At 36.9% G+C, this 14,109-nt stretch overlaps 2 protein-coding genes and 1 pseudogene across 5 annotated transcripts in view; 2 read left to right on the forward strand and 1 right to left on the reverse strand.

The window, feature by feature from the left end:
* Window positions 1–2,184, forward strand: part of LOC101297351 — a 3,774-nt pseudogene extending 1,590 nt beyond the window's left edge. Inside the window, exons 5-6 of the transcript XR_184780.1 lie at window positions 11–133; window positions 1,474–2,184. The product of XR_184780.1 is annotated as a protein kinase APK1A, chloroplastic-like (transcript). The remainder of the gene's footprint in view (window positions 1–10; window positions 134–1,473) is intronic.
* A 2,855-nt stretch (window positions 2,185–5,039) lies between these two features.
* Window positions 5,040–7,754, forward strand: LOC101293404 (protein kinase 2A, chloroplastic-like). Its single transcript, XM_004301930.1, has 6 exons — window positions 5,040–5,112; window positions 5,198–5,619; window positions 5,852–5,987; window positions 6,166–6,299; window positions 6,393–6,516; window positions 7,039–7,754. Exons 1-6 carry the CDS (start codon window positions 5,040–5,042, stop codon window positions 7,482–7,484), a joined length of 1,335 nt encoding a protein of 444 aa, XP_004301978.1. The 3' UTR covers window positions 7,485–7,754.
* Window positions 7,755–8,832: 1,078 nt separating this feature from the next.
* On the reverse strand, window positions 8,833–12,350 carry LOC101297643 (protein SENSITIVITY TO RED LIGHT REDUCED 1-like). 3 transcript variants are annotated; one of them, XM_004300630.1, is made up of 3 exons: window positions 12,194–12,350; window positions 10,379–10,431; window positions 8,833–10,090 (listed from the first exon to the last, which is right to left on the reverse strand). In XM_004300630.1, exon 3 carries the CDS (start codon window positions 10,020–10,022, stop codon window positions 9,180–9,182), a length of 843 nt encoding a protein of 280 aa, XP_004300678.1. In that variant the 5' UTR covers window positions 10,023–10,090; window positions 10,379–10,431; window positions 12,194–12,350; the 3' UTR covers window positions 8,833–9,179. The 3 variants fall into 3 exon arrangements, with proteins under 3 accessions (XP_004300678.1, XP_004300679.1, XP_004300680.1); XM_004300631.1 differs by having other exon boundaries at window positions 8,833–10,061; window positions 12,194–12,349; XM_004300632.1 differs by lacking the exon at window positions 12,194–12,350 and adding an exon at window positions 11,115–11,163 and having other exon boundaries at window positions 8,833–10,061.
* Window positions 12,351–14,109: the final 1,759 nt, after the last annotated feature.

Consider the following 14,109-nt stretch of genomic DNA (forward strand, 5'->3'; position numbering starts at 1 on the left):
TGTTTTCTAGGACTACAATGCGAAACTTTCAGATTCGGGTTGGCAAAGCTCGGACCATCAAATGGAAACTCGCACGTAACAACTCGTATTATCGGTACTTATGGCTACGCAGCTCCGGAATATGTTGCAACCGGTAATACTGTAATTTCAATACATACACATCTCTTAATTAGTTCTTGTATCATTAGGCATATCAATCTTTTTATTTTTGTGAATCAACTAAATTATAGTTCCTTCTTATCAGGCTATTCTCCATTTCTTCCTTCTGTTTGCTTTGCTTGATCGGCTACTGTTTATAATGGGATCATTTCAGTGATAGAAGAAAATAAATTTGGATTCTTTGTTTGCAAATCATGCACCATTAGACTAGGGAAAGATATGCATAAGATACACACTACACTTATCCTAAAATCTTATATATATACATAATGGATATATAGTTGCCCTAGTCTCCTTTGGTTTCCCCATATCAATCCACTGATCCAAATAAAATGACGTTTACAAACCCTGTCTATCGATCCTATGCAATCCAGTAATCTATGAAATTTAACACCATTTTCATAGGAAATTGTTAGATATTTGAAAATTTAACACACCAATGCCAAAATCGAGCTATATATATACGTGGTGGATGGCCTCCAAATTATGCATGTGTCCACTAATCCAACAATATAAATCAATGGTACGGTATGACCAAAAAATATAGAACTTTGGAACCTCATAGATTGTTAATAGAGAACAAGAGCTATATAATTAAGAATATAATTGTAGATATTTTCTTTTTGTTGAGAAATTGTTTAAACTCTCAATTAAGGACCTTTTCTTTATTATTCATTTCGCTAAGTCGAGCAATTTGACCTTTTCTTTGTATCAAGCACTCAATAAGTAGTTCAAACTTGCAGCAAACGTATCTAGTAGTTTGAACTGAGAGAAGAGAATAATGGACAACACATATATTCTTTGAATTTTTGGAACCATTGATATTATATATATAGAGATAGAAGAAATCCTTTGAATTCTTTTATTACTTTTATTTGCATAATGAATTCCTTTGATAGTGAAGTCGACTAGCAACCACACCAACCAGTCTTCTCTGCAGTTAGAACTCAATCAGACTTTTTTTTTGAACTCAAGAGAGACTTGACTAAATTATTTATGAATTTGTCAAGAAGCTAGAACAAAAAAAATATCAGTATCATGATTGTAGACACTCCAAGAAGGCTTGGTCAATACTAGACTAAATATGTTTTTTGGTCAATATATAGCAAGTATAGACTTCACACACGATCGAAGAAATCAAATACGATCTTGTGGACTTGGTGATCATAAGAAAGTCTTGTTTGCATTTATGCGAAAACCATTCTTGCATTCTGATGACGTGATCTTCAATTCTAGTAGTCTTAGACATGTACATGTCAAGAAATTGTCCAAACTAACATTGACTAATTAGCCTCGTAACTTTTCTTAATGCAGGACATTTGTACGTGAAGAGCGATGTGTACGGTTTCGGCGTGGTGTTACTAGAGATACTGACCGGACGGCGAGCCCTAGACACTAACAGACCGGCCAGAGAGCACAGTTTGGTGGACTGGGCGAGACCTTCTCTTCTTAAGAAGAAAGAGGTGAAGAAGATGATGGATCCAAAGCTTGGAGAACAATACAATATAAAAGGTGCATACCAAGCAGCTGAGCTTATTTACCGATGCCTGGAATCTGATCCAAAAGACAGGCCATCCATGGAAGAAGTTCTGGTAGTTCTGGAGAGGATCAATGCCATTCAGGACAAACCTAAAGCTGGTACAATACTTAATGACAGAAGACAAGAAGAAAGTTCGGCACGCCAAAAATATTATAACTACAACAAGTCTCCAATTCACCAAAAGAATGTTGGCAGTGGAGTAACTTATCAAGCTCGGCCACACTAGTAATTCATCATATTAGGGCACTAGAAATAGACAATGTAGTTTTGGGCAAGTGTCAATATATGTTCATCGATCAGGTGTAGATAAGTTTTGAATCAATAATACCTCTGCATGCGGTGAAGATAGATTCTCGCAATTTCTGTCCAAAATTTGTTGCTAGCTGCAGCACTCTGTATAGTATTGCTTTGTATTGTATTGTTGTTCGACTTAGAGAGATCGAGTTGCTATACTCTGTTATATAGCCTTCATATACTGTGATTTTATTAAGATAACTCATATAAATCTCGTACGTACCTCTAGTTCAACTAGATCTTCGAATCAAGTAAGCTCAATTGGTGGTGGTGGGGGATTTGACGGTGCCTCACTGCCTTTGATGGTAAAAGTTCTAGCTGATGCCTGAAGTTTCTGATAAGATTCATAACAATAAAACCGCTTGATGTAAGTTCGTGAAGCTTGGACTAATGAAGATATTGGGACATGAATATTATTAGATCCTTATTTAACATCTGGCTTATATTTAGACTGCTCCAAAACTACGTCACACTCGACTAGCTAAAATTCAGACTTCTGCTTTGTGGCTTTAGACTTTAGAGTTTAGAGGTCTACAAGATATCTGAATTTTAGTGTTGCCATGCAAACTAGCAGAAGAGGAATAGATGATGGCATCTTCATTTGGAAGATGCTAGTATTACAAATATATGGCTTCTGGGTTCTTATGTGAACGATGGTGATTAATTCTAGAGGGGCTTTTCTATAAGGAAGAAATTGATTTGTTGCAGATTATGTAACGCAGCGGGAAATACGGGGGGCTAACAAGCGTTAAACCCTAGAAAATATGAAGAGTTTACAAGCATAAACTCATAGATAAAACTCTGGAATAAATCCAGAAATAAGAGAAAACTCTTAAGTTTGATTGATTGATTGAATAGTAGTTGAATTGAATGAATAATACAACATACATGGTGCCTTTATATAGACCCTAACTCTTGACTAAATCTTATTTAGAATAGAACTAGGAAATAACAAAACCTATTAGAACTATAAATTCTATAATAATACTAAATGTCGAATCAGAATATCAAAGCGACATCTTTTAGCCTAAATCTGACGGGGCTCACTAAAGTGAGTCTTGTAGATCTCGTCGTTCCCATTTTGGAAAAGTATCATGCGTTCCAAACGCACGTTCTGGCCAAAATCTGCTCTAATCCGATACAAAATCTAGAATTTGTCTTTTTGCTCACGAATCCCGATATATCCAAAAAAGTACTGTATGGTTAATTCCATCATTAAAAAGCCTATTTGAATACCAATTTCTAATATTCAAATCATTCTTCTTAATGTGACGAGACTTCTTTCGTTTCGAGATTCTTTGTTGAATTTGGCTAAAATCTCGTCATGCATCATTATGCTACAAGTTATAAGGAATTTGGACACTTAGACATAGAGCTATAGAGGGAGTGCTGATTCTCTGGGTAAACTTGGGCATGATTATATGATATCCTGGGTTACTTAATCCCTTCTTCTTTCAATTTCATCAAAAACACCCCTCAACTCTCAATTTTCATCAACCGCGCATGTCCAAACCTCCAATCTCCATCCAATTCCTCTGTCAAGTGATGACTTGATATCAAGAAAAATGTCAAATTCTGAAAGTTACCTTTCGGACCATTTTTCTCCCATATCGACACACATCTTCGTTCCCATCACAACTCCCTAACCTTAGTGATTTTGGTGGGATTGAATGCAATTTGTCTATTTTTCTTTTTTCTTGATATCAAGTCATCACTTGACGGAGGAATTTGATGGAGATTGGAGGTTTGGACATGCGCGGCTGATGAAAATTAAGAGTTGAGGAGTGTTTTTGATGAAATTGAAAGAAAAATGACTAACATGATAATCGACCTAAGTTGATGGGGGTAAACTAAAATTAGTTCTATTATTTATCATCAAGAGACTACTCTTGTTCTAGAAATGTTCCACTAACTTTGAACACTATGGTCAGCTCCAAGCCTCCAACAATGATATGGTTGTCAACTTGTCATTGCCATCTCTTATCATGAAGCCAGAAGTAGCAAACCCAGTGTATTTATAAGTGTTGACAAGCTAGAGGAAAGTACCATTGTATTTTCAGTTACTGCTCTCAGCAATCTAAACATGCGTACGGTTTCAGGTTATGCACGGACAATTGATGTAGCAGCAGCCACCATTCCTGTCTGGAAAAAAAATGTTCCATGCACACCATGTTTTTGAACACAACATCTTGGCAAACGGACCATGATAATAGGATTATTTATAAGAAAATAATATTCCTAAGATTCACAGAAGAAACAATCATTCAAGTTCGGGAGTGTAATGCAGTATGACCTAAACCCTGTAATATAAATTATACTCCCATTCTATACCACTTCATTCTTCATTATTTTGTCCAAGATCTGCTAAGATTTCCCTATATTAACCAAAACACAGAAGATCGAGGAACAAAGAACAGAACATTCACTAAAGAAAGAGGGGGGTTCAAAACCCAGTCCTCATGGCAGCGACAACTTAGCGTTAGAGAAGCAACACGGTCGGCAGCCTTGTTCACGACCAGCTGTTTTGCCGGGTTGACGAGATGAGGTAACGGGCTTTGGAGAAAAGGTTCCCATTCTATACCATGAACTTCTTTTTTCATTATTCTGTCCAAGATATTCGCTAACATGAGCTTTCACCACTAATATTCTAATGCTCCCAGCTTCCTCCTCCTCAATAATCAAACATTGGGTCGGAATTGTAGTTGCAAACTTGCAATATATAAGAGAAAAAAGTCTCTAGAGTTGGAAGAGAAATTAGACGAGAGGAGGAAAACATCTAAGCCAATTAAAGGTCCAACATATAAGATGGATAGGCTATAGTCCTATTGGTTTATACCCCTCTTGGTTAATTAGCTTCTATATATCTCCTGCTGGCTATTCTGGGTTTCCTTCTCCTCCCTTTCCAGGAGCCTCGCTCGATCAGTGAATCACATATAGTATCTGACTATCTGCATGCGTCTATTTGAATATGCCTAACTAGTTAGACTTCAGAAACTACAGAATAGAGATCGATCGACTAGTGTTAGCTGTGATCGATATCATCGCGATGGGAAACTGTTTCGGAGCTCGTGTGAAACATTACAACAGCCAACCAGTCAGTAAGCAGTCTAGCCCAGCTGGTATGTACTCGATCTCTTCGATGCATGCTGCATGCATGGTTTTTAATTTTTACTGATTTCTTGAGTGTTAATTAACTATACACAGAGACAATGAGAGACATTAAAGGCATCAAACTAGATGGATTAGAAGTTGGACGTAAAAGAATGATGGACTCCAAGAAAGAGAGCAGTGGAATAGTGATGCCGACAAGTACTAGAGATCATATGCTTCCATGTCCGAATCAAAAACCCTCAGAACCGGAAACTCACCATAAGCTTCCATGTCCGAATCCAAGAACTATGGGGAGGATCGTGAAGCCCAACTTGAAAGAGTTTACGTTTGCGGCGTTGAAAAAGGCAACCCGAAACTTCAAAACGGATACGATTCTCGGGGAGGGAGGTTTTGGGAGGGTTTTTAAGGGGTGGGTGGACAAGAACACGTACGCGCCGTCCAGGGCAGGCATCGGCATGGCCGTCGCCGTCAAGAAGTCTAAGGCGGACAGCTATCAAGGCAGGAAAAAATGGGAGGTAATTAATTGAGTTTAGGTTTAAATAATTCATATACTCGTGTCATTTTATGTGCAACATTTTCAAATGATCGTATATGATGATAACGATCGTATATTTTCAAACAATAATGTAGTGTAGTTAGTTGACTTAGTTCACAAGGATCTTATAGCTGTTTGTAGAAGTCTCCGGCCGTTCCCGGTGTCGAGTAACTTAGTAACTAATATAATTTGACGAAAATTAATTTGTGCAGGCTGAGGTGAATTTCTTAGGGAAATATTTGCATCCAAACCTTGTTAAATTGCTGGGCTATTGCTGCGAGGAGGATCAGTTTCTTCTCGTGTATGAGTACATGCAGAAAGGAAGCTTGGAAAACCACCTCTTTAGAAGTAAGATTACTAAGATATATAGCTAGCTACTTAGCTACGTACATTAACTCAATTTATTTATCAACAAAATAATTTAAGAATGGATAACATGGATATTACATGCACAGATGAAAGTTTTCATTAACTGTTTGTGTGTGTGTGTGTTTGTTTTTTTTTTTATTTTTTTTCCTTAACGCAGAAGGTCAAAAACCACTTTCATGGCGTATAAGGCTTAAAATAGCAATCGGAGCTGCGAGAGGTCTTGCATTCTTGCACACTTCAGAAAAAGTGATTTACCGCGACTTCAAGGCCTCCAATATTTTGTTGGATCAGGTATGTACCATCTCAAATTAGCTTAACTTTTATTTAACAATGTTGAGGAGAGAAATATATCGATCCTTACACTCATCATCTGTTGTTTTCTAGGATTACAATGCAAAACTTTCAGATTTCGGGTTGGCAAAGCTCGGACCATCAAATGAAAACTCGCATGTAACAACAAGTATTATTGGTACATATGGTTACGCAGCTCCGGAATATGTTGCAACTGGTAATGCTGCAATTTCATTGTGCATATATATCGATCTTATGCTCTCTATAAAAGATTAATTTTGAAGATATAACACATGCACCAATGCCAAAATCGAGCTGTGTATATAATCAATTAATCATGCATGTGTCCACTACGTACGCACTAATCCAACCATAGGCTTTGTATAACAATATAAATCAATGGTATGGTATAACCAAATTAAAATAGAACTTTGGAACTTCAAAAATTGTTAATAAGAAAAAAGGTGATGGGTAACTATAACGAAACTTAGAACTCAAGAGAGCCTTGACAAATTTATTTATGCATTTGCCAAAGGAACAAAAAGTATTAATTTCATGATGTTTGGACAATCGAAGAAGGCTGGGTCAATACTAGACCAAATATAGTTTTGGTCAATAGTACGTATATGATGTTTGCATTCTTGTATTCTGACATGATCTTCAATTCAATTCTAGTAGTCTTAGACATGTAAATGTCAAGAAATTTGTCCGAACATTGACTAATTAGCCTCATATGCAGGGCATTTGTACGTAAAGAGCGATGTGTACGGTTTCAGCGTTGTGTTACTGGAGATGTTGACCGGACGGCGAGCCCTCGACACTAACAGACCGGCCGATGAGCACAATTTGGTGGACTGGGCGAGGCCTTCTCTTCTTAAGAATAAAGATGTGAAGCAGATGATGGATCCAAAGCTTGGAGATCAGTATAATATAAAAGGTGCATACCAAGCAGCTGAGCTTATTCACCAGTGCCTGGAATCTGATCCAAAAGACAGGCCATCCATGGAAGAAGTTCTGGTACTTCTGGAGAGGATCAATGCCATTCAGGACAAACCTAAAGGTACAAAACTTAATGACAGAAGGCAAGAAGAAAGTTCAGCACGCCAAAAATATTATAACTACAAGTCTCCAATTCACCAAAGGAACGTTGGCAATGGAGTAACTTATCAAGCTCGGCCACACTAGCTAGTAATTCATTGAAATAGACATTGTAGTTTTGGGCAAGTGTCGATGTTCATCGAGCAGGTGTAGATGAGTTTTGAATCAATAATACCACTGCGGTGAAGATAGATTCTTGCAATTTCTGTCCAAAATTTGTTGCTAGCTGCAGCACTCTGTATAGTATTGCTTTGGATTGTATTGTTGTTCAACTTGGAGATAGATGCTATACTTTGTTATATAGCCTTCATTGTGATTTTATTAAGATAACACGTATAAAACTCGTACTTCTCGATCAACCGGATCTTCTAATTAAGAAATCTCAGATTGGTGGTTGTGGGGGATTGATGATGCCTCGGGTTGATGGTAAAAGTTCTAGCTGATGCCTGAAGTTTCTGATAATATTCATAAAAATAAAACCTTAAAGTTTGTGAAGCTTGGACTAAGATATTGGGACATGATATTATTAGATCCTTATTTGATTAATATTTAGAGGCGCTTTTCTATATGGAAGAAACTGATCTGATGCAGATCTTATGCTACAAATTGTAAGGAGTTTGGACACTCAGACATAGAGTGATAGAGGGGGTGCTGATTCTCTGGATAAACTTGGGCTTAATTCTTATGATATCCTGGATTACTTCGAGCGAGCGAATTATATGTATGGTCAGTTCTAGTGACCTTTCTTCCTAGCTTTAGACGTCCGGGTAGGACGAAAAGAAAGAGGCTAAGACTTGTAACTCGCGTCGATTCTTCAGCTATGTACCTTTCGAGGACATTAGTATTTATCAAGAGACTACTCATCATGTTCTAGAAATGTTCCACTAGCTTTGAACACTATGGTCAGCTCCAAGCCTCCAACAATGATATGGTTGTCATTGCCATCTCTTATAAATTTAGAATGAAGCCAGAAGTAGCAAACCTAGTGTATTCGGTAAGTGTCGACAAGAAGAAAGTACCGTTGTATTTTCAGATGAGGGCTGTCAGCAATCTAAACGGTTTCAGGTTATGCATGCAGGGACAATTGATGTAGCATCAACCACCATTCCTGTCTGGAAAAAAAAAATAAAAATAAAAAAATTGTTCACCAAGTTTTTGAACATGAACATAACATCTTGGCAAACGGACATTGATTATAGGACTTATATAAGAAAATAATATTCCTAAGTTTTCACAGAAGAAACTATCATTCAAGTTCATTGGGGTAATGCTACTATCAGGACAGTAATGCTACTATTGTTCATTACTTCATTGCAGTTGTACCCAGAATTATTAGCTTAGAGAACTGTCGACGATGAAAGAACTTTACTACTGAGAATTTTTGAGCACTTCCTCCAAATTGGGACTACTATACTAAATGGGAAGAGGTCTTGAATAAACTCGTTGAATCTCAACAATTTTCCTGCATTTACATCATCAATAATTCTCAAAAGAAAAGTCCTCTCCACTTAACAAAATGATGAAAATCAAATACCTCAATTAATGGAGGGCAATTGCCATCATCTTCAGATTGCTTAAGGACTTACAATAATGCAAAGCTGAACATTTCTGAAAAAAAGAGATAAATAATCATAAATAGTCAAGTACTTAAAGGTATATGGCATATTTTCAACAGGTGCACACACTACACCATAATAATAGCTTATGTTTGTAGGAAAAGAATAATACGTTTCAATCATCAAAAAAATATCTCGTAGACTCGAACCCAACAGGAATTCGTGATCAGCAATTGCTCAGCTGAAGCTCTGTTTCAAGGACAGGGCTGAAAAACTGCCAACTTGAATCATGAAAAGCACCAAAATAATCATCTGAAACTGTCTCAATATTGAACTCATTTATAAATCTTCGAGCAGCCAGGATATACTTGGTGGAGTAAATAATAGCCGAGTTCTTGAACTCTAACAGATGATGCTCATATGTCTGAAAGCTATTCCCAAACAAAACTATACAATTCAACTGCTGCACTCTCCAATTTGTTTGTAAAAGATTGTCATATAATTCAGCCTCACAATGTGGCATGAAAAACATCGTTGCTTTTTGAGCCTCACGCCGACCTTGTTCATTAATAGATAACACAGAGCAACCAAGAGCTTCCAGAACACGAGATTCTGTGGAAGAAAGAATAGGATCAAACACCTCTATATCTCCAATCCAATTGAACCTTCTCTTCAGCAAGATGGCAAGGCTCAACTGCAACCGAGGGGATTCATAAGATTCAATGCTGCCTATGCCGTATATTACCATCTTCATCTTTAACTCGGAACTTAAAACCCTATGGAAGAAATTCATCATCTCTGGAGTTTGCATTTGATCCAGCAGCTTAAGAAAGAATTGAGAAAGCTCCAATTTCTTCAGACAGATCTGTATCTTCTGCATCAGTTTTGACTCTCGAACAAAATTGATGTCAACATCAGTTGGAGCCCAAGTTTGTTGTTGTTGCTGTTTCTCTACAAGACTTTTCAGTATGGGAGGATTTCTTCTTTGTCTTCCCCGACGAGATGAAACAACTGTCCAGTCTCCATTTAATGTACCTTCAGCAACGTGAGTCTTTGCAGAAGCTGCCATTGCAATACAATAATTCTTCTGACAATTATTTGCAGAGCCCTAAACAATTTGTCAGGGAATACAAAGAGCTGTCAAAATTTGGAGAAAGAAACCACATAAGGGCAGATGCAAAGACCAAATTCAGATTACAAGATATACGTGCATTCAAGTGTTAAGCACCACATAAAAAGCATACAAAATAATATTCCTCCTCCTATGGTCCTAAGTCCTAACAAGGTAGTCTTCATAATTTGGTTCCAGTATTTCGTCAAGTAATTTATATTACAGCTACCTTACCAAATATGCAATACAAATAAAATTTTTATAATATCAAACAAACTGACAGCGCAAAAGAAATGTATCATGTGTATGCTCACCTTCAAATCTGTTACATATGGCAGCTCCAATTCAACTCCACATCATGCAAGTCCTGGAAAAACATGCAGCAAAATTATTGTATGCAACAAGAGGCTTTCAATGTCCACATCAACTCTTCCTAACTACATCATCCAAGTCCTGGAACAACATGCAGCAATATTATTGTATGCACCAAAAGGCTTTCAATGTCCACATAAACTCTTCCTAACTACATCCTGTCCCTCTGACCAATCTATGTCTGATTCAAAAGTTGATACAACTCTGTGCGTTTAACATATGTGATATAGCCAAGTCGCCCTCCCAAATAAAAATGCTCTGGGCCGAAGTAATGAGAAAGCAAATGTTTGGATGTTATGTTGTAGCTATCTATAAGAATTACTAACTCAAAAGGAATAATTTACCATGTAGATACACTAGAAATCAGATAGTGAAGATTATTTTGGAAGGTTTATTCTAGTTGGGTGAGTGGAACTCCACACACACCATGATCATAGTAATATAGAAAGAAAAACAAAGTAGAACAGCCACAACATCAGCAACAAACAATAGAAATTCAAAGAAGAATCATCAGTCTCAACCAGCAAAGAAGCATTCTATAAATCATTTACAGAGTCAAAACTATCTGAATTCCCTATTATCGATTGTAAAACAAATCAAATAAAATAATCAAGTGTGCAACCGCCCAAGTAACTGTTTAAATTTCTTAATTTCTTGAAGATTTTGAGAGGAGGTAACCTGCTTGATGTGGCAACAGCGTTGATGGTGTTGCTTCACTGAGATGTCTGAGAGGGAGAAAGCTCAGCTTTCAGAGAATTCAGAAGGAGGTCAAAAGTGGCTAAAGAGAGAGAGCGTGATAATTGATAAAGAAACTAAGATTGTTGTGGCAACGGCGGTGAGGTTGTTGCTTCACTAAGATGTCTGAGAGGGAGAGAGAGCTCGGCTCCCAGAGAGCTTTGGAAGGAGGTCAAGAGTGGCTAAAGAGAGAGGGTGATAATTGATAAGAAACTATTAATTGTAAGAATAAATTCACTTTGTTTTGCTTTACATTCCTCTAAAGTATGCTCGTATCAGAGCTCATTAACAAAGGCGTTTTTGTTTTTGGTCGAAACTCCAGAAAGCACATCAGAATAACAAATGAAAAGACAGACAAACATTTTTTTTTTGCGCTTGGCTTTTTGCAGGGTTTTCAACTAATTTGTTATTTAAAAGAATCATATTGAGGAATGAAAGGTATTGGTGTGGAACAACAAAGTAGACATACGGGACATTTCTATCGTTGCAGTCTCTTACAATCAGTGAATACACATGCTAAATGCGCCATCAACAGAACAAAAACACCTCCTCTGGACTGATACATCTTAACATCCTCTAGCGATGATTAGTCAACTAACCACAAAAAACCGCGGGTTTATTACAGTACAATCCCAGCCATCATTACAGGACTCATCTACCAACATTATCAGATCCCATTCATGTCAAGCAAACAACTATTTTCTATAAAACCAAAACACTTCCACACATTCCAAACTACAAGACTACAAAATGGACCCGGGTTCAAGTACATTTGATAAATAACACAAACAATGCTATTTATACATATAACAAACAATGTTTGAGTTGAGCAATCTAGGAAGTCATCCAATCCCATTACATAAGACAGTACAAAATCAGCAATTACATACAGATAAGAGGCACAAAAATCAAGGAATTTTAGAGCAAATTCATGCATTACAGATAATGAAATTGAATTAAACATATACAGAGAAACATATTAGACCCTAAAAGTTAAAACAGAATGAGGAAGAAGAAGGTACCTGGAAAACCTCTGCACTGTGAAGTATTCGAAAAGGCAGACTGACGAGATGATGGGCTTTATCGCCGCCACCGTCTTCTAGCTTCAGATGGTTTACCTTGTCCACCGGCGCCGGAGATGGGAGTCGCTTACTTCTGTGTCCTGCTATTCCTTGTCTGGACTTAGCTGATACACATCTTCTTCTTAATTATGTATGGAATGGGCTCTCATTGGGCCTCTGCCTCTTTCTTTCTAATGAAATCCCATCATTATCCAAAAAAATTTACCTCAAAAATTGACAAATTTCACTTTCAGCAATAATGCTGAAGATGTTATGTACTTGATCTCAGTAGTAACTGCTATATGAGGTTAAACCTATTCACACTCCATGTGTTTGGAAAGTTCCTAAATAAGGAAACTCCCTGTGAGCAAAAACAATCGATCAAGAAGTTGATCAACTTGTTTATCAAACTTTTCATCACCCTGAACGCAATGTAATCAAATAAATCTCATGCGTGCCCCTAGTAGTTTTTCCTCAAATTGAATCGTTATGTTTCGACTTTCGAATGTTTTCGGATTATCAAAAATGAATGCTGAAATTGAAGTGTGTCGATAAGTGGACTCGAGAATTTGGGATGCTTGGAGACAGCGAGTCGAGAAGCGTTCTGGACATTGGAAAGCTTGGGCCTAATATTGTGAGTGGACACTTTCATTTTAAGTGAATATGCATGTATGATTTCTTTTTGCAATTTAGGAGGTGTTGTGATCTTGGGGAGCAGGATGGCATAAGGATGGATTTTATGAAGAAGTGTACTTGTGTGTTCTTTAGGTTGGGTAGTCCGCAACTCCGCATCAGGGGTTACTTTGTCAAAATTTTTGGTGAAGTTTTTCTTAATGTAGGCTCTGCAGGGTCTCTTTCGATTTTATGGTGAAATTTGAGAGCAGTCTTGTCAGTTTGGTATACCCAAAGTTATAAGGTCGATAATTGGATGTAATCAAAATTCTTTTACATAAAATATCAAACACCCAAATAGCAATTGTTTTGGACCTCACTTTCGAAGACTAATATACTTATATACTTGACTCTAAGATATGTGTGTCCAATTCCAATACCAACTTTGATTCTTTCTCTCTGCCTGGTCGAATACCAACGTTGATGAATTCAAAAATAGAGCTAGGGTCACATACTCACATTCATGCTATATGTATATACTAATTCGTCGTGGTAAATTAACCAACTTTTCATGCGATATCCGAGCTTACAGTTCTTTTAAAAGAGTTGCCATTCGATGGAACCTTTTAATTAAACTGCAAGCTAGTATTTGTTGTTTGTCCACAAATTTATGCATAATCGAGCATAATCGGTTTTACGAACTCTATGTAGCTTGGTTATGGGTTTTGCTTCCAAGTTTGTATCGAATAAATTCACGATTGTAGATATTATAACTCTGTGGGAGTTTATTGTTGACACTTACATGTAATGAAACTCAAATATATGACACGTTGGTTGCCAACACGAGCTTTGTAGCACGTTTGGCTCTCCATGATGGAATGTTAATGTCTTTAACGGCTACGTCAGTATTTTAACAGAAAAAATTAACAAAAATATCATTTAGATGAAAAATCGTGACTTTAATGACAATTCAGATTAAAATAAAATTATAAGAATTGAACATATATCGACTTCAAACCATAAGAAATTAAACATTCTTATGGTGCTTGTCATGTGTAACTTTGATTTTTAACAATATTGTTAAAATTGAAATAAAACAAAGGCTTAACTAACTAAAGAATATCTGAATATGTATGATTCCACAGCCTGCACGCTGTCCATGCCGATGACCATGCTTTCGCCGGTGTGCTCCTTTTTCTATGACAGTATGCACTATATATATATATATATATATATATATATATATATATATATATACGTACGGT

Source organism: Fragaria vesca, linkage group LG5 (assembly GCF_000184155.1).
Source record: "Fragaria vesca subsp. vesca linkage group LG5, FraVesHawaii_1.0, whole genome shotgun sequence".
NCBI lineage: Eukaryota > Viridiplantae > Streptophyta > Magnoliopsida > Rosales > Rosaceae > Fragaria > Fragaria vesca.